Below are 26,327 nucleotides of genomic sequence, written 5' to 3' on the forward strand. Positions count from 1 at the left end.
TTCATGGTCTAATATCAATTCTCGAGTTATTGTGCCGAAGAGACAATCTACCACAGCAATGTTTCATGGTCTAATATCAATTCTCGAGTTATTGTGCCGACAAGACACAATCAGCCACAGCAATGTTTCATGGTCTAATATCAATTCTCGAGTTATTGTGCCGACATGACAATCTACCACAGCAATGTTTCATGGTCTAATGTCAATTCTCGAGTCATTGTGCCGACAGGACACAATCTACCACAGCAATGTTTCATGGTCTCATCTCAATTCTCGAGTTATTGTGCCGACAAGACACAGTCTACCACAGCAATGTTTCATGGTCTAATATCAATTCTCGAGTTATTGTGCCGACAAGACACAGTCTACCACAGCAATGTTTCATGGTCTTATATCAATTCTAGAGTTATTGTGCCGACAAGACACAGTCTACCACAGCAATGTTTCATCGTCTTATATCAATTCTCGAGTTATTGTGCTGACAAGACACAGTCTACCACAGCAATGTTTCATCGTCTTATATCAATTCTCGAGTTATTGTGCTGACAAGACACAATCTACCACAGCAATGTTTCATCGTCTTATATCAATTCTCGAGTTATTATGCTGACAAGACACAATCTACCACAGCAATGTTTCATCGTCTTATATCAATTCTCGAGTTATTGTGCTGACAAGACACATTCTACCACAGCAATGTTTCATGGTCTTATATCAATTCTCGAGTTATTGTGCTGACAAGACACAATCTACCACAGCAATGTTTCATCGTCTTATATCAATTCTCGAGTTATTGTACCGACAAGACACAATCTACCACAGCAATGTTTCATGGTCTTATATCAATTCTCGAGTTATTGTGCCGACAAGACACAGTCTACCAACCAAAAATCTTTTGCACACCTATATTGCCTTCCTGGAGGGGGAAACAAAAACATTTATTGGCAAACGTTTTACTTTTTTAATTTAAAAAAAAAATTTAACAGCTATACAACAAGAATAAACATTTAAAAAACAACAACAACATTTCAACTTCAACAACTTTCAACTTAACAAAAATCCTTATTCTCATTCTAAGTAACCATTTTCTATGGTTATGATTCTTTCCAAATAAAGCAAATGGTTGAAACAAAAAAACTTTGAATTTCGGTAACAATTGACATGATGTCCAACCACTGTGATATAAATACTCACTGTTAAACAATTATGGAAATATTTTCCAGTCATACAAGAACCCTCGACAAAGAAATACATGACTGGTTGTCTTGGTAATTATCAAGGGTGGTTGTTATATGATTTGGCATCACATCAATTTAAATACATTTTAAATTAAAAGTTGTATTTAGAACACATGAATGCAAAATCCAAAAGTTGTATTTAGAACACATGAATGCAAAATCCGAAAGTTGTATTTAGAACACATGAATGCAAAATCCAACAGTTTACATAAAAATAAGTAAACAATTGATTGCAACAAATGGTTTTTCAAGGCTTCAGAGTGTACATGAATAGCGAAAATAAAACTGGATCGAGATGCTAATAATTCAACAGAAACACAGAAATGGCTGAATGATAACAGTTCCACTTCTAGAAGTGCAAAAATCACAAGTGGCCCCCAAAACAAGATCATACTACTGTACACTGCACATGTATGAGATCACAGGAATATAAACAAAATACCTGGAATAAAAGAAAAATTGTAGCAATTCAAACATATATTGATAAAGAAAAACTATTTGGAGTGTATAGCACAAATATCACATGTACACAGGTATAACGAATTTGGTCTTAATTGGCATTACATGTGAATGTAAAATTAAGAAAGTCAACTAAATGTATTCTGAACATAGGAATGGTAAATTAAATGGAATGAAAGTAGTCACATGAGCATTATCATTACAAAAGATATTCTGTTTAAGCCACAAGTGTTAAACATATTCTAATACACATATATAAGCAACATAAGTTGATTCTACTAGATATACCTGAAAAACCTTACAAACCATTGTTTTGTTTGGTATAAATCAACAACCATCTTCAATATTGAATGACATACATTCTCATTCATCAACCATTAAGATATATAACCACATGTAATTGATATAAAACAAAAACAAATGTCAATGTTCCTGTGCTTGAAATGTAATGAAAAAAGTATGCCCCATATCAATATGGAGTACAGTATATGTCCAGTCAATATGGAGTACAGTATATGTCCAGTCAATATGGAGTACAGTATATGTCCAGTCAATATGGAGTACAGTATATGTCCAGTCAATATGGAGTACAGTATATGTTCAGTCAATATGGAGTACAGTATATGTCCAGTCAATATGGAGTACAGTATATGTCCAGTCAATATGGAGTACAGTATATGTCCAGTCAATATGGAGTACAGTATATGTCCAGTCAATATGGAGTACAGTATATGTCCAGTCAATATGGAGTACAGTATATGTCCAGTCAATATGGAGTACAGTATATGTCCAGTCAATATGGAGTACAGTATATGTCCAGTCAATATGGAGTGCATCAATAGGGTTTAAGAAAAGATGTGCTCTCTTTGATATTTAACTTCCGGTACTATATAAGTTTGATTAAGATACTATCAAACCTGAAGACTTTTTGTCTTTATTTGTGTTGGACAATTGTTGACAGACACACGCACAGTTGACGGACACCGCAACATCGCGTAAGCTCTTCTGGCCTTTGACCAGGAGAGCTATAAATGGAAGACTTTAAAAATAGAGAATACATGTTTGAAACATAGACATTCAACCAGACAAACAATACATGTATCTGAAATACTTTCACTAAATTTGTACACATACACACAAATTGCTTAATCTTGAATTATTAAAATATCTTTCTGCAAAAATCACTTAGGCCACAACAATTATGTTTTATGGATTTTGGCTAATTTTCTATGAAAAATTGGATGGAAAACTAGAAATAAAATCTTCTTAAGGGTTTAAAACAGTAGCAGGCCAAAGCAAACTTACTTTTTCCATATAACCTGAATGAAAATGATGAACAATTCTGCCCTCAAAGTGCAATAACAACCTATGTACTTGTCAAAGAGCACTTCAATATGCCAAAAAATGGTGCATCATTCAAACTAAATTTTAATTTGAGCTTATTAGATGAAAAACAGAACCTGTCTGCTAAAAATTGAAACCAATAATGTATTTTTTGCAACTTAAAAATAAAAAGGCTTTAAATCCAACAAACAAAAAATATGTTGTGGCCATAACACACGAAGCTTAAGGCCTGGAGGTAAAGCTAATTCATCCTTCAATTAAAAATTCCCAGGTGAAACAGAAAATACAAAAGTTAACTAAATGTTCAAAAAGAAAAGCTTTTAGCAGCTTTTTGAAGAAAATTATGTTGTTTGAACAACTGAAAGGTACTATTTAAATGTGTAAATAAACTGGGGTTAAATTGGCTTGTTATTTATATGCTACATATTTCATCCATACAATCTGAACAAACACATCAATCAGTCATATTCAAAATCCATAATAACTTCATTGTTGACAATTTATTTCGGTATTTATCCACAAAAATCAAAAACCAAAGTCTATTAAAGGACAAACACAATAAAGTTTAGATTTAGCCTTAAAATATCTGGGAAATGTAAATAAAACACTATTCCTGAGATTATGAACTGCTGAACTCAATATGCAAACATTTTGTCCATTACCTGGCCAGGCAAATAAAATCAAGTATATTTCATACGCATTTATGAGATGGTTATGGTTTAAAAGTATCTTCTTTATACTATTTTCTCAAAACACTTGCTTCTTTGGAATATAATAATTATTCATGTTCTTTTTCTTAAAATTGGTTATCAAAAATTAAATAAAATCAATTCAAATGGAATTTCATAGAAATTGTAAATGTCTAATGAATTGCTAAATGAACCTTCAATTAACTTCATATCACAATACTAGCATTGGTATTCACAATACCAGCATTGAAATTTACAATACCAGCATTGAAATTCACAAAACCAGAATTGGTATTCACAATACCAGCATTGAAATTTGCAATACCCGCATTGAAATTCACAATACCAGCATTGGTTTTCACAATACAGGTATTGAAATTTACAGTACCAGCATTGAAAGTACAATACCAGCATTGGTATTCACAATACCAGCATTGAAATTTGCAATACCAGCATTGGTATTCACAATACCAGCATTGAAATTTGCAATACCAGCATTGAAATACCAGCAGAATAATTGGTCCACATATTCCTTTCTGGTTTGGCATTATTCCTTAAAACAGAAACCATGAATAAAACAAATAGCTCACACAAATAACAATGTACTTTAATGGTTTAATGATATCACACACAAAGATGCATAGTCCACAATGTCACTTTCATCATTATCTAGATTTAAGGTTTGATGTGCTTATTCCGCAGGAATTAATATAAGAATGGTTGATTTAACTGTGTTTTTACCATGAAACGTATTCAAAATGGTAGTTTGCTTTCAAATCTTGACAATTGATTTCTTTTAATACTGATTTAAAACAATTTTTGAACAAGATTTTTGTTTCATCAATTCATATATTTGTTTTGGAATCAAGTTTATTTAAAAAAAATGTTACTTATTGACAAAAAAATGAATATGATATTTTACATTTAAGAATGCTATAAATGCATTAATGGTATAGCCAAAATATATATCTAGAGCTTAATATAATTTGCGGGCAAGGACCTTAGTTTAACATCAAAACATCATCCACATCTGTAATACAACCAGTCATTTTTTTCACAACTCTTAGCACCTAATGCTGAAATGTAAATTTGCTCCTCAATTATTCGAGGTAATAAATATGAACAATGTGGCCATCTTATCAAGGAGCGTAGGACAACATATTGAAAGATCAAGGAATTCAACTTCACAATAGGCGAGATTCAGATAACAAATGCATGTATTCAGTTGCAAGTTCAAATAAGATAGAGCAAGTCAACCTGTTTGTTTCAAAATATATCATGCTTAAACCAAAAAATTAGGGATTCAAATAAAAATAGTACAACACGCTCATTGTTAAGATGACCCCAATATAACTAATAACTTATAAATAAACAGTCTCCCAATGTCTTTAAACAGCTACTAAACACTGACAGCCATCAAGAATGCCTCTGCTTTGTGCGACACTCAGCCATCATGCTTGCGACCCACTTGCACAAATCTGGTGGAACCTAAAACATATTTTAGTGTCACTCGTTTTATATAAACACCACTAGCAACATTACAACATAAGCTTACGACGAATACAAATACTTATAAACTTTGTATTCTTTATCTTCCTCAGTATATTGTAATGGTGTCAACCATGAATATGCACCACAAACCAATTCCAACGCTTGCCTATTGTATTGGATAGTCGTCAATTACTTATGCTAGAGTTATTGTCCTTGCTTACACATGAGCGTATTGTCTGTGGCAACAGTGTACCAAGTTTCATGTGAAAAGTTAGTTAAGTTTTGCATAAGAAAGTCGATGATGACATCTCATTATTACAACAACTCCCACTTTTTTCTTCAAAAACAGATAACCTTATGAAGCAGGTCTACTAGTAATATACAGTTCACTTATAGTATTGTAAGTAGTTATCTCACCTGACTGGTAAACAGGCACACCTCGTTGTGGATGGAAGACACAGCCTGGAGAGGAACTGGGTCACCTTTGTTTGTCAAATTGACTTTACAGTAGCGGCTCATTCGGCAATCCTCACCAGACTCATGAAACTGTATCGCCTTTATTGACTTCTGCAATAAATAGACATTGATCTGAATACAGATAATAAAAAAAGGAAAGAAAACTACAGTAATTGCAGTTACCGTATTCATTAAAAATGTTTATTATTTAAATCTCTACAAAATTAAACCTGTTGTCATAATGTTAGTATTTTTTTCAGTAATTACTCCATATTTTACACTTGCAAACATTAATGGTGAAATATATCAAGATTAAAAAAAAAACACAATTAAAATTGTTCAGAATTTCTTCCATTGGATTGTGTCAGCATTGGAAAGAATTGTGCTAGGAACAGTGGTCTCAAAGCTATGTTTTTAAATACAACATTCTTTTTTTCAGACGTTTTCTTTTTTAATTTTCACAAGCAATCTTAACTTTTAGTTGTAAAAACCAACTCAATGAATGTTTACTCAAATCATTTAAGTCTTAAATGAATTTCTTTTAGCTTGATTGTGATGAAAGCTTATAGCCAAAACATTCATCCTCTGGTCTGTTTCCTGGGTAGAAATTGGTACTATTGTCCAAGTTGATAGGTCATGTGAAATTACCCCTGGTACAACAATATGCAGCCGGCAATTAGTAATCTGTTGACAATATGGAACTAACATCTTTTATCTTTTGCAAACAATTTTGCATTACAAACATATAACATAAATCATTTCCACTCTAAGGCTAGAATTGTATCTGTAGTATTTCTCAGAGGTATTTACCTTAAAAGTGAAAGCTTTCGAAGGATTTAATAGAACAGCTAAATGCAGGTTTTATTTTGTTTTAACATATTAATGTATCTTAACAATACAGAAATTATTTATTGACTCTGAAAATTCATTAGTGTTATTTAGCTTAAAGGGACTGTACACCAGTTGGCACCAAACAACGTTTTTTTCTGTAACGAATCTCAAGATAATTATTTAATAAAATGTTTTACTCTTTGATATATCATAATTGTAAAAAAACATACCAAAATGTAAAAAAAATCGTGTCAGAGACCCGCTTCGAACCGGTGTCGCCAAAATTGCAGACCAGTGCTGTATCCACTGTGCTATGAAGGCCTACCCTATGCAGTAGGAACATTTAAGCTATATACCTTACATGGTCATATCACATGATAATATCGTCTAGCCAATCACGCATAAGGAATGAATTCTACTAGGTAGACATACCTAGTAATCTTTTTTAATGGAAAAATACGAAGAAACTGCGAAAAATAAATAAACTGCAAACTTCAATTGGTAAGTTTCAATGCATTGTACACATCGATACCAAGTTTATATTAGTTTTCGACAATTTTCTTTTTTTTTCCGCTGTTTCATCATACGGAGTACAGCCCCTTTAAAGAAATATTGATCATTCATGAAACCATGTCAATTGAACAATTTAACATAATAGTTTTCATCCACAAAATCAACAAGACTGGACCAATTTTCAAGCAAAATTGCTTTCATTGCATGACAGTTTCATTGTCTTTATCAACATTTGCTTTACACAATTGATGAAAAATATGATATAATCAAATGGAATCAATTAATATCATCAATGTTTTATGAATAAACAGCATTTCAGAAATGATCACAACTTTATTTAAAAGACCGTCATTATTTTAAGTTATATTCAGACATCTAAACCTAGGCCAAACAGAAATAATGTTCTGATTTCTGCTATGAAGCAAAGGGAAAACATTTCAATTTGGATATTTTTTTTAAAATTGATATTTTTTTATCGAGTACAAGGATACCATTTTATTGTTTACCTACATACACATTCTGACATTAGTGTTGGGAAAAAAGTAACATCAAACAAGTAAACTGCATCACCTTGAACAACTAAAAGTCTCAAATGGTTAAAATTTCAATAACTTTACACATTTACTATACACATTTTTTTTCATTTTATTGTTTTACCAATACACCCATTAGGGTCTGGATTTACAAATTGGATTGGTCACCGTAAGCATTTCATTAATTATTTGGCCTCACTGCAAATAAAAGATGAAGGAGAAAATAATTAAGCTTTACCACTTTTTTTAAGTCCCTGGTGAGCGAAGTATCGGTACTGTCGACTGCAAATACTCGATGCGTGGGATCTGAACTGTCCAGGTATTGGCATAGCTGATCTATCACTTGCTCCTAGGGAGGGGAAAAAGAGAAATACAGCTTTTAAAACTTGTCTGACCTGCCAGCTGGGAATGAAACAATTACATAGTTTTCTGTTTATGAAAGAGCTCAGCAATAATTGTTTGCATTTAATCGTGCAATCAATTATCGCTTTGTGGCCACATTCTCTTAAAGTATAAAATGTATGGTAGAACAGAAGTATATTATTTTTTGATTCAGTTAAAAAACCTTGTACTTATCAATGAAAAAATACTTCCAAATAATAACAAGAGGCCCAAAAGGGCCTATGCTCTACTGGCATGGCTTTTGTGGTCATATCAATCCAGAGCATGTATGTATGGGTAAAAGCCAACAGACATATACTTTATGTTTTGTGTTTGGGTTACCTGAAATGTAGCACGTTCAACATCTGAGCCCAGAAAGTATTGTAAGCAGATTAGTTGCATGAACTACTTTAATATGTGCCAAGTAAAAGTCATCTGACAAAAAAAAAATGCTTTCAAAACTGTACTCATAGTAAAATTTTCTTTAGTTTTAAAAGTTAAAAAAAGTTGGTCAAAAGGTCAAAGTCAAGGGCATCTTAGGACAACATTGATCAATTTGAACAAACATTCACAATCAATTGTGCTGAGATGGATGCACGAACACACAAAAAGATTTTCAAACCTTTCCAGATTTATGTTTACCAAACCTGTGAACCCTGGGTGTGGCCAGTAATGACACCAGGTGCATAACTTAAACATTCACAACCAATTTTGTTAAAATGAATGCGCAAACTACAGAACTTAAAGCTAAAAAATGGCCTTTGGGCTTTCAACAAGAACAAGGCAGAGTAATTCACAAAATCAACTGCAGAAGCAAAAAGCAAATTGTCTCTCAAACTCCTAGACTTGCAAATTGTCTCCCTTAACTCTAGACTTGAATTAACATATACATGTAAACTTGGCTAAAAATAGAATTCGCTCATGCAGACCTGGCTAAAAATAGAAAGCATTTCTTTAAAACTTTTATGGCCCATAATCTAGGCATTCATGGGCGGATCTTGCTGGTTTTCGAAAGGAACCAAGCTCTAATGGATATCTAGATACTGTACAAGTTTCATCGAGATATAATCAAAACTGAAGACTGTATCGTGTTCACAACCAATTGTTTACACAATAGCATTTTTTTATACTATCAAGGGCCATAATCTAGGCATGCATGGGCGGATCTGGCTGGTTTTCGAAAGGAACCGAGCTCTAATGGATATCTAGATACTGTACAAGTTTCATCGAGATACAATCAAAACTGAAGACTGTATCGTGTTCACAAGCAATTGTTTACAGACGCACGACCGCACGGATGCACATACTACGTACACATTACCATCGCATAAGCTCTTCTGGCCTTTGGCCAGTAGAGCTAAAAACTACAGTAAAGTAAGTTGTTTTCATGTTCATTCTTTTTTAAGTGCTCTTAGCAAAATTCTAATGCAGCTTGTTTTTCCTTCATACCTCTTAAGTTTGAACAGATTTTATAACTGTTGATTTTGATAACAGAATTGAAAATTTGTTTAAGTGTTTTGACTGATTATTTCTGATGATCAAATAGGATTTGAGAGCACTTTTCAATCCCCACCGCCAGCCCAGTCATGTAAAATTTGAATTGAAATGGTAATTTCTTTTTGCCAAAATTTCTATGGATAAATAATAGAACATTTTCCATATCAGTTTCTGTTCTATAAATGTGTTAGGGAAAACGTCAGGTAGTAAAGAACAACTGGTTTGACAAAGGATGGGATGCTGCTAGCCAATTTTCATCACATGTAACTATAATTAAAGTGCCGTGAGTTGGAGCAAACTTATTAAAGATGTAAATATAAGCCTATAAACACTGTTACCACTTTGTTTTGTCACGTAGTGTACTGCTAAATTTGTACATATATTGAATTATGTCTAGTTTAGCCAAGTTTTGCCAACTCTATGACCAAATAATAACTCCAGAGAGAATAGTGGGATCTGGACTGGGTTAAACTTGATCCAGATGTTATGCCGCATATTATGACTGGTTAATATTGGCCCAAAATACTCAAGTTAGACTTTGAGAACAGACAAAGTGAATTTAGTCAGTTTGACAATCATAGGACCATAACTTAGTTAATAGTGTAACCTGGCTGGTCTCAAGCTTGGTCCGACCAAGTATCCATTCTTATATAGAGCAAACAATGTGTAAAGTTTAAGTTGAATTATACCAAGGACCGATTCTCGAGAGAGAACAGTGTAACCTGGCTGGTCTCAAGCTTGGTAGATTGCTATGCCCATACATATCTGACCAAGTATCCATTCTTATATAGAGCAAACAATGTGTAAAGTTTAAGTTGAATTATACCAAGGACCGATTCTCGAGAGAGAACAGTGTAACCTGGCTGGTATCAAACTTGGTAGGTAGTTATGCCCATAAATATCATGACCAAAATTGGATAAGAAAATCTCGAGTTAGTCTTATATAGAGCAGACAAGTGTTTAGTTAAAGTTTGACAATGTAAGGACCAATACTACGGAGGGAATGGTGTAACCTGGCCTATTATCAAAATGGTTGTTCATAAATAGTATAACAAAGTCTGGATGCGAAAAGCTCAACTTAATTGAAGAGTACAGACAAAATGATGGTAGAGAATGGAAAGAATGAATTTGGTATTTTTTTTAAGATACAAGGGTCATAACTACTGAGATAATACTGTGATCTGGATGGTAATATAACTTAGCGCTTATTTTGTACAGGGTAAAAAAACTGAAATGACTTAGCTGTAATAAGGGTATACATGATTACCACAGGAGCAGCGGTGTCTTGCAAGATATCCTTGAGTTTGATGACCGTGAGACTGTACCGACTGATGGCCACTTCCTCGAGATCTGTTTCGTCTGCAAACAATTAATTTATACAGCTGATTGTTTCAATCCTGCGGTTGTTTGTCTATTGATCAAAAGGCTAATTTGAATTTCTAGAGCAGAATATTAATTCACCAATTTTTGTTAATGATTAAATCATGGTGTTGTTAATTTTAAACCTGGCAAATTAGTCAATACAAATATTTGCCACAAATAGTTACTGACAGCCTTTTACTTAAATGGGGAGTCAGCCTATCACAAGTTCAATATTTACACACGAGATTGGTAAGGATGAAATAATGACCAAGAGTCAACAAGGCATAGGATCAAGTCTGTGAGAAGTAGAATAAAACTAAGCCATCCGTATGAAGAAATAGTCTGGGTTTTTTTATTATTGTTTTTTTTTTACTTAAAACAAACATGCCAGAAGTTTTCATGAAACAGAAATTTATACAATGCTGTAAACATTTAAACATTATTATGATATACTGTAAATCACTGTGTATGGTACACAGTTATCCCCAAAATACCATAAAAAATGCTGATAGTAACAGTACCCATACCTGAATTTCCACTGCCAATGTAACTAAACCCATCAATCGATGTGAGTTACTTCCCTTTGGAGTGAAATGTAAACAAACACATTTCCTGCATTTAATTTCTTTATTAAAGCCAGAAATGGACTTTGAAGAAATTAAGTCAGAGGCCAGACACAGGCATTATTTTATGGGAATTCTGGGGGGGAGGGGTAAAAAAGTGTGTCCTTTACATTTACGATATTATTAAATAAAGTGGGAAAGCAAAGGTTAACATCTAAAAAATAATAAAAAGATCAAAGTCTTATTCCACAATTCTTGAAGAAAGCAATAAAGCATCATTAAGTTTGATTAACACAGGAGAACTGTAACCTGATGCCACATAGCCAGTTTGTGCTTAACAGTGCAGAACTTCAATACTTTTTTAGCAATAATACCAGTGCAAAACTCCAATACTTTTTTAGCAATGTTACAAGGACTGACTCAACATAAACCATTTGCCATCGATTACAAGAGTTAGTCTATTCCTAAAGAAAGAAACATCATTTTTTCATTCAGTGTTCTTGTTCGATTCTAGGAAATATTGGAATTCCCAAGTTTAGTCAAAATAACGCATTTTCCCAATCAGAATGGCCCTGACCCCATTCCCTAAATGGTGCAAAAACTACCAGTAAACAAAATTTCATTTCATATCAATTGGCGGATGGTTCAGTTAACAACTTTGTTTATATCATCGTTAATTTTCAAATCTATGTTGTACTTTATTAAGTAAACGGATACTCTAGTTATCTGAAGTATGCCTCACAAGATTTGAGACAACTGTTTAAGCTGTACTTGTTTCATCATAAATTATTTCCTTTCAAAAAGTTCAAATTGTACTCTCACTTTTTGCAGATTATTTGAAAGTTCAAAATAGACATATACATGTATATTGTATATTAACAGTGTTTCTATCAATTTTTGTCCCATTTTATATGTTATCACCAGGACACAAATTTCTCAACTTTCCACAGTACATAATACGGCTATCCCCAGTACAGTACTGTGAACATTTCTAAGGGCATATCTTTAACAGTTTAAAAGTTACATTGCCATATCTCACAATAAAAATAGTTGAGCTTATGCTAGTGAAATCCTTCGATTCACATTTTTTATTTATTCGATATATTTCCTAAAAATAACAATACTTGTCGAAATTCTGTAAGTTTTGAGGTGATCAGCTCAGATTTGAAGAAACATTTTACGAAGTCTGCTAAATCGTAAGCACTTTAAAGTATACCATAGGTCAAATTTAGCATTCAGGTATTAATTCAAACACTTGCTTTATTTGTGGATACAGTAGATATGCGTTTACACAGCAAGATCTTACCTCTGGTTAAGAAAAACAGCTGCATAATTGTCTGTTTACTTATTACTTTTTGAGCTATATCCGGTGTCCGTTCCCACACAGTGACAATGATTATTGACACAGCTCAGGGCTTTTTCACCTTCTTTGCTAGGGGCCAAAATTAGGCTACTTCACAATTGGGGAAAATGGCATATTTTCCCAATTTCCAGATATTTTTTTCACAATTCCCAGATATTTTTCACAAAAAGGAAGATCTTACTTTAAAAATTTACAATAAATATTTATTCTGTTTGAGCAAATTTTTCTTTTTATCTTTTAAGTTTACATAAGAAGAATGCTGTATGAATTAAACGTTATTTGAGAGCCAATTTGTCCATATATTGTTATCAATTCTTTCCCTCGATTTAGAATCAACTCTTTGAAGATTAAAACTAATCTCTCTCCCTCTCTTGTCTTGGGTCATGTTAAAAAAGCGAAGTCAAAGACATGATTTCTCCTCCAATAAGATCTACATGTGTATCAATTGGAAATCCATACATTTTAGACCTTTCAAGCTTGACCCTGTGGAGTGTTTGGTCATAATTGAAAAAAAATCAGCTCAGAGAAGACTCACATGTATGTAAGACATGAGCCTGTTTTTTGTAACATGAGTTCGAAGTTTCATATGGATACCTTGAGATGTGTTTAAAAGGTGTCTTCAATCCTCATATGATAAATTTCCCATTTTGAGACGTTTACCCATTTAAATTTCCCAATTTGCAGAATTTCACGCGTTTAAATTTCCCAAAATGAAAAGGCTAGGCCACTTCACAATTTTTGGTGGAAAAGCCCTGCAGCTGCAGTCAACCAAACCTAGGTAATGACAAAACATACACACTTTTCTCCACTCTAAAGCTGTTTAATAAATGACAAATAATCCCTATGGGCCACCTTGACGAAGGAATGGTAAACTGTTTCTTTGAAAGGGGCCGTAACTCCGTCGAACATTGTAGGATTATATTTAAATCCCTTGAATCTGTCAAAAGTAATAGTAAGAAACACAGTTTTGCGGCTTCAAAGTTGAAAAGCAGCCATTACTCTGTGAAACATTAGTAGTATCATGTTTGTAAAAGAAGTCAGTTGACATGTTCCAAGAATTATTTAAATCTGTCGAGAGGGTCAACAATTTCTGGTTTGTACCCAAAGTTGAACATGACAAATTTTGATCTGTATTTTATTTTATGGTGTTAAACATGTGAAGCATTGATTAAATAAATCTGTCAACCCTTTTATCAGTCAAGCTCTCACGCCCATACACCCCCCCACCCCCACAACTTTGTTTGGTAGGGGTACAAAAATGATGATCTAAACAACTTATGGTAATATAGTACAACCAACTTTGCTAAGGTTTGACTCTCAGTTCTGGCCAGTATATTGATAAACAGTCACGGTTAAAGGAAGAAAGATCTGGTTGCATTAGACCTCTTGAACCCTTTTGATTCACCTACTACAAGATAAAGAAGTGCAAATTTTTTTATAAGCTTTGTACTTGAGTTCAAAAGTTAAAATTATGCTACTGATGACTGTTTTCTTGGTCTTTTTTATATTTATAGAGATTATTTTATTTCAAACATTCGTACTTCAAAATAAGCATACTTCAAAATTATCAGAAATGGTTTTCTATTTGAAAAAAAAAACTGTAGCTTAATAACTCACCAAAACCAAAAATTACAACTGATTCCACAATTCTGGAAGATTGAAAGTTATATTGTGCGAAGAAATCACAGAGTTTGGCCCAGATTGCATCCTGTCGTCCACTTGATACATCAACCGATACGATGTTGTCTCTTGCCTCGAACATGCCCATAAAGTGACGAATACTGTTTTCGTACAAAATCAGCCGTTTCTGCAACAAAGAGAATTAAATTAAAAAATATAATATTGGGGATCATTATGGACAAGACCTTGATTTTTCTTAGTACATTAATTGTCAATACACCTGTCAATTATCTTTTTACATATCATATAAACTCACAAAGTTATTTTTTGGTTTTGCTCAATTTAGCAAGGTTTAAATTTAATTAAATATTTTATCATTGGTAAACATTGATAGAAAATTAATATTTTGCTAGATTTTATATATATTCACAATATTTAAACCCACACAAAATTTAAACAATCCACAGAAGGTGTTTTTTAGATTTTTAATATGACAATTAAATAGTAAAAGTTGGAGTGTTGATTTAGCTGCCGAGAGACTAACAGTTAAGGCTTGTGTGCCTTCTTTATTGCTTCTGTTCTCTCGGATTAATATTGCCACCTTTTTCCAGAAAATACATTAAGCTCCCAAGGGATTTCCAGAAAATTAGATATTCTGAAATGACATATTACCTCTGTTGAAGTTTTAAACACTGGAAGTCCATTCGGTACAATTGTACTCAGTTTGTTAATGAAATTCTAATCGAAATAGTATTGATTAGAATAAGCTTATTTCATAAGTTGCTCAGCAGAGAAAATTATCAGTTCTTTATCATAAAATACCAGTTGATGGTTTTAAATCACTCTGTTGTATAGGATCACAACATTGTGGTGTTAAGACTTTCCTGGAAAATCATTGTGGCTTAGAATGACATTAGACACCAAATAATTTACTTGTTTAGAAAATTGACATTTACATAATGTCATTACCCATAATCTATGATCCGTTGTGTAAAATCGAGCACTTGTGACGTCACTTGTACAGCAGTACCTCCACCTTATTCTACTTAATATGGACAGCCTAAAAACAGTTTAACCCTTTCCTTTATAGATACGCCTTTTTACACCTATTTCCAAAGCCTAATAGATCTATACGTATTATTACTCTGAAGTTACATAAGGAGGGGATTAACTAGGGTGCCACGTATGTGGTCACTTCTTTACGAAGGAAAGTGTTAACAAGAGCTACCTGTGTCCGGGAGGAGTCAGCCTCATCAAATTGATTTGGTGCCCACTTCTCTATAAAGGAAAGTGTTAACAAGAGCTACCTGTGTCCGGGAGGAGTCAGCCTCATCAGACTGTTTTGGTGGCCACTTCTTTATGAAGGAAAGTGTTAACAAGAGCTACCTGTGTCCGGGAGGAGTCAGCCTCATCAGACTGTTTTGGTGGCCACTTCTTTATGAAGGAAAGTGTTAACAAGAGCTACCTGTGTCCGGGAGGAGTCAGCCTCATCAGACTGTTTTGGTGGCCACTTCTTTATGAAAGAAAGTGTTTACAAGAGCTACCTGTGTCCGGGAGGAGTCAGCTTCATCAGACTGTTTTGGTGGCCACTTCTTTATGAAGGAAAGTGTTAACAAGAGCTACCTGTGTCCGGGAGGAGTCAGCCTCATCAGACTGTTTTGGTGGCCACTTCTTTATGAAGGAAAGTGTTAACAAGAGCTACCTGTGTCCGGGAGGAGTCAGCCTCATCAGACTGTTTTGGTGGCCACTTCTTTATGAAAGAAAGTGTTTACAAGAGCTACCTGTGTCCGGGAGGAGTCAGCTTCATCAGACTGTTTTGGTTGGTCAGGTTTTTTGCCTGCCTGCTGCGTTGTAGGGTGTTTGGCACATTCCACCTCTAGTTTATTGAGCACCTTTTCTTTGGGTATCACAAAGTTTAGCACAAATGATATTGCGTACTGAAAAGAGATGATTTAGAATATATTTAAAGGGCTATGACAGTAGCTTACAATTCTCTTCGAAAAACACAAGCTTTAAAATCAATGAAATGACTAAACATGGAATCTCTCTGTAAACAATATTTGTCTGTTATAGTGCGGTTCATCAAGGAATGTTTTTTTTTTCTTTTTTTGTTAAAAGGTGACCACTTTAAATGTCTTATATGGACACAGGACAGTTCTGCCCTCATACATCAAAACTGCCACTCAAGGCTTCATATGTGTGTTGGGCGGTATTTGAATATATCTATGTAAACTAGAATTGTGTCTACAGGACACTGATGCCCCAACTTGCTTCATGTGGCACAGGAAATGTTCACAATTGAAGGGCAACAACTCTCTCTTTACTCTGTGCAGCTGCAAACAAAACCCTAGGTGCGCAACTTATTCACCCTGACAACATAACCCCACTAGGTTGCATGTCTCTTTGCCATAAAACTTTGGGAGTTTTGAATGACACAAGTTCATGAATGCCAATTTTTGGTAATCAATATAACTCTCCCCTTACTATGTGCAGAGCAAAACCCCAGCAGTGTGCAACATTAGCAGTAGCCCAATCACCCTTGGCAAAAGAAAAATGACCCCAGTTATGAAAAAATCCTTTAAGATAGCCCGACTGGCGATGAAATCATCTGGTCTGTAGGTTAAAAAAAATTGTCATGTGAATGTTGACTGACTTGAGGATAATCACTCATTGTTTTCTGTTACAGTGATCTCCCTTGTTAAGTTATACTATACGCTAAACTGCTTGAAAATAATTCTTTTAACAGAAATCATATATTAGACTGTCAATACTTTTTTGATACAGTGATGAAATAATGTATCATTTTGTATGAATGCTAGTATGGTGGTGGTGTGGTCCTGTTGAATAAGATATTGTACAGTTGTCATATCGTTCCTTGTTTTTAACCATATAAGGTACTGAAGATGTGTTTTTCTCTATTAACCGGTGGGCTATGGAAATCTGGCTCGGCATACAGAAATCTTGAAGTTTGTAGCCCCATTGACTTCCAGGTTAAAAAGGTTCATTTCGCACACTGCCCCAGGTACGCAACTCCATCATCTCAAACAGTTTTGAAGTTATGAATGACACATGTTTGCAAAATACTTATGAACACAATCATGGACTGACTGACAGGAGCATATCTTTATGCCCCTCCCCCCCCCCCCCCCATATTTGGGGACATAAAAATGGCATAATTTTAACAACAATTGTCTCACATTTTCTTCTAACTGTCGGAACTCCTCCTCACACTCCTTGATGAAGTGTTTGTTGTTGAGCATCCACTTAAGGTTCGGCATAAGGTCCACGAGGATCACCTTATTAGGGTCACACTCCCCAATCGCCCGCCCAACCATCCGTAATACACTGTCTAGTCGCAACAAGTGGTCTTCTTTCTGAAGAAAAATATAGTGGTCAAAATTAGCATCACTGGAAAACCCTGTAAAGTTTTGTAGATTGCCTAAAATAAATTGATGATGTTGATTTGTAACATGCAAGGCCAACAATGCCAACAGATCCCTTCAGAGAAAAGCATGCTCAACCCTGAAGGGGTCCACTGGTTTTTATGAAATACATTAAATTCTCAATCCACACGGAGCCTGGGCTTTGCTAATTTGCATATTACCAAACAAGTACATCAACATACTATGAACCTACTTCCGTCTATAACGGATTGTTATACTATGAACACACATCAGCCTACAGTGGATCGTTACATTTTATTTAGATCTAATTTTGACGACAAATGTTGAGTTTGTGTGCAGACAAACTTGTCAAAACATCAATGCAGGACTATAATTTTATGGCAATTACCGTAAATGACTGGGTATTAGACACCTTTTTTTCCCACAGATTTCGATGCAAAAAAATGCTTGCGTATAATACCCAGTAACAATTTTTTTAACTTTTTTTTCTGAGGTTGATTTCAAGCCGAGAGTTTGTTTAGATTTATGTAGAAAGGGATGTTACTTGCGTCATATTGATCGAGTATATACGAGTTAAAACGGCAGTTGAAGATCGGGATACGGTATATCGTAAGACGTTTATAATTTAAACAAAAATATTTTTCGATTAAAGTTATTCAATATTATTTTGAATAATAAATTGAATCAATTGAACAATAAATAAACTTGCATATAAAAAAGCAAAGTTGGGCACTGTCAAAATATTTTTTTATATCAGTTGTACGAGAAGGTGTGAAAAAATCGACTGCCTTTAATCTGTTTAACATACCAATACTACAAACTGTTGCGATAATGGTCTTGTTTTTTCGCACTTTGTCACATTCTTTATTCTTTTCTGTAGGTGTTGACATTTTGAGAACAAACCGGTACAATATAAGGTTTTTGCATAACTTAATTTTTCATTCTCGACAGTTTATCATTGTATGGTTTTAAAGATAACCGCCATTTTCACGAGAAAAAATTCTTGTCACTGTCAACAAACATGGTGGCCGAAAATGCCAGATGATTTGACATCTTATCTATGCGTCTTTTAACCAAAAACATAGATTAAAAGTTTTTTCTTGGACTTTTCACATATATTTTTCCCTGCGTCTAATACCCCCTATCGTCTTATACCCAGTCATTTACGGTACCCCTAAAACCTACCAATGAAGTATCATTGTCCTTTATCATACCATTCTCTTATAGTGAAAACAAGCCATGGTTGACTGAAAAACCATCAAACAGAACAACATTTGGAAAGAATGGGGCATATTAAAAAAATTTCATTTGCTGTTTTTATAATTATTCATTTTACCGTGAGAAGATCCTTCACCATGTTGACGATTTTGCCGGGATCGGGATTTTCTACCTTCTTTGCCAGATTTGAGATGATGACGTTTTCCACATTTATGACCTCCATGCCAAATACATTGGCTAAATTGTCTATCATGCTGCCCTTCTTTGTTCCAGGGCCACCTGAAAGAAAACAAAGGTTTCTTGTCAATCATTCTCTTACAATCAACTGGGATTCAAGATGCCATTTCATTTGGACATGCCTAGTGTTGATTACACAGTTGATGCAGCAGACAACATTGCTCTCCTGCACAAAGCCAGTACAAATTGTTCATTAATTTGCTTTTTACATTTCCATTGGAACCCATCACAAATTTTCTCACTTCTAGAACTGGACGTTTTAGATGAAGCAGTAAGCTATTGGCTGTTTTCAACTAGATTCCAACAGCCGACATGTCGTGACCCATTGAAAGAGCCATTAACACAGACATGCAAATTACAGAATCACATCATGGAATTGAATAAATAGCCGACGCCGCAATTATGTTTATATGACAAACTAATTGGTTACATTCTAATAGTAATTATATTATATATAAAATAGAGGGGCTTCTCTATATAATTTAAACTGCACCTCTATCTAATTTGTAAGTGTAGGTCTGAATAAATATAGAGGTGCACCTCTATTTTTTTTACCAAAAATCGAAAATAAATTCTTAAAATATCAATTTGGGTCTTGCATGTGAAACACAATCCAATAATGTGTGGTTAAGGTGAGGCTCAGACAAGTTAACTGGCTTATGAACACAGCTTATTTTGAGCAGTAAGTGTGACTTTGACTTCTGAGATACAGGCCTTCATCCAAACCAAACACACTGTCTCATCATGGAAAACATGTACCCAGCTTAGTAACATAGCATTCCTATGATCAATAGTTAAGTTGCAGACCGGACAAGACACAGTCCTAATAACAGTACTCATTTATTCATCAGTGACATTGACCTTTGAGGTACAGAACGGGTCAAGTCGCCTAGTCATGATGAAGGTTCTTAAAAAATGAGATGAAATGAGATAAAACTTAAGTATAACAAGCACCAGTAATGAAACAAAATGGGGAAATTATCAGATAAATATAAATGCTTACTGTAAAAGTAAGAAGAGGAGATAAGTCATATCTGATGCTTGGGTTATGGTTCTTGCACTCTGCACTTGTGCATATTGCCATCTGTATATGTTTCAAGTTTCATTGATATACTATCGGTAGGTTTTAAAATTCTCCGGACACGAGTGTGATGGACGTGATGGATGGACGGACAGACAGAACAACGGACAAAGCAGCAACTATATGTTCTGTCTTCAGACAGAGTAAAAAATTGAATTACATTTGAAGTGAAGTGGTCAAGTACATGTAACTAAATTTAAAAAGATAACTTAAAAACACAGGAACATAAGGAATGACGTTCTGGGTAGAAACACTTCTTCTCTTTTAATTGATCATTATCGTTTTTTAACCTTTTTTCCTCATTTCATGACGTATAAGTAAATCATTCCCAAAATAGAAACCCTACTACCAATTTTTGTTGAAAAGGCTAGGACTATCACACAAAATTTTCATCCTTCAACTCTGGTATTGATGTGAATATTATGCCCTAGAGACTCTCAAACTGCATAAATTCTATAATGTACAAGGAAAAACCCATTGGTATATCTTGGAATATTAATTAACTATTGCCATGTTCCCAAACATGCATTCCTGAGTGATAGATAGTTATCATGCATATATATATATACAAATATTCACATACATAAAAATCAAATCAAATATTATGACATCATTTGTGCACATTGATGGAACTCAAACTTTGGAATCACGCTGACGATGGACTGAGAGCAATTAATATAAAAAATATCAATATTTTCAGGATGTGTTCAATAAAGTTATACTGATGACTTCAAGCTAAATGCCAAACCAGTCTGTCATAAACTTGTAAGTATTCTGCAAATATCAAATTAGCAGAATATCTCAATGAAAATCAATAGCCATCTAGTGAGTGGTACCAAGACATAGGCGCTCTGGACTGATCCAACAATATCGATGAAATCCCCCAAAGATGGCAACACAATTGAAAGCTCAACAGCTCCTTCTGCTTAAAGAAGATAAAATGTCCCAAATTTGAATCAGCAGTGTGATTAATTCCATATCCCTTGTGCGACACCGTTTTCATCATAGTTTTCTGTGCATTAACTTTAAGAACATCTTAAACTGAATACCATTACAAAGGCAGATGCTTGTTTTTTCAAATAAACCAAGAGAGAATGGCAGGACTTTCGATCAAGTGATCTAAAGGCCTAATAAGATTACAGCAAGCTGATACAACTTCATGTTGATCGAGGCGCAAACTAATATGTATGATAATTAATAGCACTGAGTTATGGACCTTGTAACTCCACTTGGGTTAAGTCACTGAAGAAATGAGTCCCAAATTTTAAGAAAATACAATTTATGACCTAGTAAAAAATCATAAACCAACATAAAATACTAATTTGTAAACAATATGAAGTATATACAATTAAATGCTGCATTAATATGCCCACATAAAGTCATTTGCCCATTAGGTATTTTTTTATACAAAAAATAATACATTTCCTTCATTTCCTGGTTTAAGTGTTTATTTTTGCATTTTGAAGGGGGTCTTATAAATTAACTCAAAACTGAAGAGAACTTCTAAATTTTAAATGGGGAACAGTTAAGGTTTACACTTGTGAACTGCAGCTGCACAAAAGAAAAGTTTTACTTTTCATGCAATTTTATGTTTTTGTTTTTTTACTTTAATTAAACAAAAAAGCATATATTTATATGAGAAGTGTACAAATAAAATAAATAATTTTCAAATTTTCTTGAAAAAAATACACAATACAGGTTTTTTGGGCGTTTATGTTTCATCCCAATATCGATGTCATTACCACAGCAATATGATTAATATTTCCCTAATCTACAAACAAATTCTCAAAAAGGGAACTTTTGGGATGAAAGGGGGCAGGGCGATACGGACAAGGACATGGGTGGAGCGCCCACAATAAAACATGGTAGCTGGAGCACTGAAGTCAGAACGGTCAGATACATTAAAAGTTCAAACTGTATGTGTTCATATTTGTTGTACTGATCAGATCATTTAAAACAAAATAAGACTAAAGTATGTGTTCATACATGTAACTCCATGTTGGGAGGAATGCAGGAATGACTCTCAGCTCTACAAGAATGATGATGCAGACCTCCATAAAGGGGGGTTTTGACAGAGAAGAGGAATTTTGATAAAAAAAGTCAGCTAAATTACTCTAAATACAAGAGCCGTCGTTCGACTACGCCGCTTTGTCTTAGAATACAATAACGATGTAATAATACCAAGTTTGGTCTCTTTATGTCAAACCTAACTAAAATTATTCGATACATAAGGTGACTTTGATGCTGCCCTCCCACCAGCCCGTCCAAACAATGATGCAAGTCATTCAAATAACTTGATTTCCCATTATGAAAATGTGGTTAAGAATATACAAATATATGCCTTTCAAAAAAAAAATTAAAAAAAATTCAAGGGCCATAATTTGTATTTAGGCTTAAAACGGAGTTATGTTTCTTGTTGTAAGATGGTCGGTAAATAATTTTTAATTTTATTAAGTGCATTTAATGAATGGTATAGAAGTTTTTTTTATTAAAATCCTAACTTGCCCTTAACTTTTACTTGCCTAAAACTTTAACCTATGTCAATCAGGGGCCATAACTTGTATTAAGGATATGGAGTTATGAAACCTAATTGGGTGATGGTCCTGAACAATTGTGTGAAGTATTGAGTCAGTTGAATGAAGGGTATAGAAGTTATTAAACAATATCCCAACCTGCCCTAAAACTTTAACTTAAGTTCCATAGTCAATCACTCAGGGTCCATAATTTGTATAAAAGATAATATGGAGTTATCTAACCTCATTGTGTGATGGCTCTGAACATCTGTGTGAAGTATTAAGTCAATTGAATGAATGGTATTGGAGTTTTAAGTGAAAATCCTAACTTGCCCTAAAATTTTAACCTGCCCTAAAACTTAAGTCATTCAGGGGCCATAACTTGTATTTAGGATAATATGGAGTTATGTAACCTTATTGTGTGATGGACCTGAACAACTGTGTGAAGTATTAAGTCAATTGAACAAAGGATATAGGAGTTATTAATAAATATTCCAACTTGCCCTAAAACTTTAACCTAAGTTCCATAGTCAATCAGGGGCCATAATCTGTGTAAAGAATGATATGGAGTTATCTAACCTCATCATGTGATGGCCCTGAACAACTGCGTGAAGTATTAAGTCAATTGAATGTAGGGTATTGGACTTATAAGTGAAAATCCCAACTTGCCCTAAAACTTTAAACAGACGCCGACGCTGGGGCGAGTAGTATAGCCCACCTATTCATCGAATAGTCGAGCTAAAAATTCAGTAAATCATAGTCATATAAGCAATCACATTCGGCACATAAATACATGAATAAGTAATAAAAATGCTAGTGACAGCACATTTTAGGCTAAAAAGGCACATAATTTTATATTGATTATTAACAATATTATGACAAATTTTGATAAATAAAATCATTATAATTTGGCCCCAAAATCATTTGTAGAGCAGCCCTTGACAGTCATTAAAATTAGACTTTTGGATGGACATGCCTGATTTCTTATATACTTAAAATTCATTGCTTGGCATCGTTTCTTTTAAAAAAGCCCTTCTACATATGCAATAAAAGTTTTTTAAAGTCTTGCATTGTACGACCAAATACTTTTAAGTCAAACTTGAGAATGAAATAGTCAAAACCCCAGGGACAAATCAGTTCTGGCATTTTAAATAACATGAAATACTCACAGTGACAAATTTACCCAAACTCCAGACATAAGGCATATATTAAATTTCCCCTATCAAACCCAAGTAAATGTACAGCCTTAGGCATTTACATATATATTAGGGAGGGCGAATATTGTCATATAAACACTAAATTAAGGTTGTCTGCTAATAGTTATTAAAACCTTTATATATAAATGCTACATTTTACTGAACATTTTAAGAATATAACTGGACAAATGCCTTATTCCGGAATTGCCTAAAAAAATCGGAAATATTTAAAAAGCATTTCGGCAACCTTGATTAGAGGGGCCAGACACAAGATAGTTTAAAAAAAGGCAAAAGCGACCTTAAGTAGGCAGTCTATAAAACATCACTTTACATTGTTAAAAGAATGAACGCAACAATCATGTTGCTGTCTCATTTGTGTTTCCTTGTTTAGAATAGTGCATAATGGTTTTCCAGTTTAAATTATATCTGTATAAATGAATGAATAAACCGAAGCTATTTTTAACTAACTGGGATTTACATGGTAGACAAGCATAATAAAATTTGAATTGGAAAAATGCACAAAAACTGTGAAAGATACATGTGTTGTAAGCGATGTGATACATCAGTAAGTAAGAGTTTTTGACAATTTTATTTTATTTTTTTCAATGATCTACTGTCAGGTGTTTTAAGCCCCTTAAATATACATCGCACAACAAGGCAGCTGCACTACCAACCAGATTTTGCTTATCGCCGCTATTTTCCTTATTGAAGAAGTTGTCTATTTAATCCATTTCTCACTGAACCCTGTGATATAACCACAGCGTTAATTTCTATAATTTGCCCCACGTCCTTCCACATCGAGTATTTAACTCTAATTAAGGTAGAGCTCTATTTTCAATTTCTTTGTTACCACATATTTTTCTTACCAAGTGAATTGGAAACTATAAAACACACACACTTTTTGTGACTGAAGCGCATTATTCTGCACTAAAACAATATTTATTTTGGATCATAAGCGCATTATTTCTTCTGCATAAAAAGCACATTTTTTCTGCATTAATCGCGCATTTTTTTCTGCATTAAAACCGCATTAATTTACTAAGGTACATGTAAAATCTACCGCTTTTAATAGCCCCCTTACACTCTATTAATGTGCATATTTTCTTGATATAATGAGCATTTTCCACTTAATTTTTAGCGCATTTTGGTATAAAGCGTTTTTTTTTTTAAAAAGGGCCTGTACCTCTGCGCTGGTTACCCAGAGATTAATATCCCGAAGGTTTTACCCGATGCCACATTTTCTCTCCCTCAAAGGCAACCCAATTTTTGCCAAAAACGTGCAGTTAGTTTTAGATATGTCTGAATAATCAGAAAACAAAAGGCTAATTGAAAGTTGCTATTTTTCAATAGTTTTCACCCGCAAATTTTTGCAAAAACTTTAAAACTCAACTTGCATTTTCACCCACATTTTGCTAGTGTGTAAGTGGTAAATTTAAGCCCTGAATGCAGATTTGTTCATGAGATCCATCCAAAAGCCCATTTTGGCCTCTTGTTCTTGAATAAATCAGAAACCACAGCTATTTTTTAGCAGTCTGGGACAACCTTGGCATCACTCCATCATAGTAGTCAATATAAACAGGGTATTAAAGACTGGCCGGAACAAATCAGGACCAACGGAAATCTCCGAACTGTTAGGTTATTGTTTGGAAGTTTTCCTAATTTAAATAAATAAAATATCCATGAAACATAGCAATGCATATTTTGAATTAGTCTGGAATTGGTCCGATCTGGCCAGTCTTTTATACCAGCCGAAAAATTAGGAAAACTTTTGATCAACTTTCGTTCGTGCCAATTTGGTCTGGTCCGGCCAGTCTTTTATACACAATCAATATAAACAGTGCTTTAGAGTTCTTGTTTTGGCAACTCGGATAAGGAAATATAATTGTAACCCGGTGCTAATGTATGAATGTTAAAAAAGTTCTCATAAACATGTCCTGGAATCAATCGAACCAAGAGGAGGGGGTTACCTGAAATCATATTGCAGATAATTATATGCGATAACTTGTGTAGTGTTTTCTTAAACATAAAAAATAAATATAATATAGTAAAATGGCCCAAATCAAACTCAAAGTAAAGAAAAAATAAAAAGTATTTCAGCAATATTGATTTTTTTTAACTGTTCATGTTACTTACCAAAGACGAACACAACTCGCGGATTCTTTTCCAACATTTTTACTCCATCTCCAACTTTTATGCTAACTTTTGGCTGTTTGTGAAATGCTGACACATTCTTTTGTCCATCGTCAGAATTTTGTCCCTTATCACTGTTTGTCGAACCCCCACAACCCATTTTGCTAAGACGAAATCCTTCGCGTTTCGCGCGACACCTTAACTTCGA

The 26,327-nt window shown here is 34.0% G+C and overlaps 1 protein-coding gene across 1 annotated transcript; it reads right to left on the reverse strand.

Moving 5' to 3' along the window:
• Nucleotides 1-952: 952 nt before the first annotated feature.
• Nucleotides 953-26,327, reverse strand: LOC128232175 (uncharacterized). Its single transcript, XM_052945584.1, has 9 exons — nt 26,123-26,327; nt 19,081-19,241; nt 17,538-17,714; nt 16,122-16,277; nt 14,338-14,527; nt 10,700-10,791; nt 7,793-7,903; nt 5,639-5,788; nt 953-5,218 (listed from the first exon to the last, which is right to left on the reverse strand). The coding sequence occupies exons 1-9, from the start codon at nt 26,277-26,279 to the stop codon at nt 5,147-5,149; spliced, it is 1,266 nt and encodes a 421-aa protein (XP_052801544.1). The 5' UTR covers nt 26,280-26,327; the 3' UTR covers nt 953-5,146.

This window comes from Mya arenaria, chromosome 4 (genome assembly GCF_026914265.1).
Source record: "Mya arenaria isolate MELC-2E11 chromosome 4, ASM2691426v1".
In the NCBI taxonomy this organism is placed as follows: Eukaryota; Metazoa; Mollusca; class Bivalvia; order Myida; family Myidae; genus Mya; species Mya arenaria.

What these genes read in the sequence shown, in the direction of transcription:
- LOC128232175 (XM_052945584.1), bottom strand. Translation starts at nt 26,279, where the DNA reads ATGGGTTGTGGGGGTTCGACAAACAGTGATAAGGGACAAAATTCTGAC. An exon ending in TGGTGAAGGATCTTCTCACG is followed by an intron (nt 17,715 to 19,080) that starts GTAAAATGAATA and finishes ATTTTTCTTCAG; the next exon opens with AAAGAAGACCACTTGTTGCG. An exon ending in TCCGACAGTTAGAAGAAAAT is followed by an intron (nt 16,278 to 17,537) that starts GTGAGACAATTG and finishes ATCTCTTTTCAG; the next exon opens with TACGCAATATCATTTGTGCT.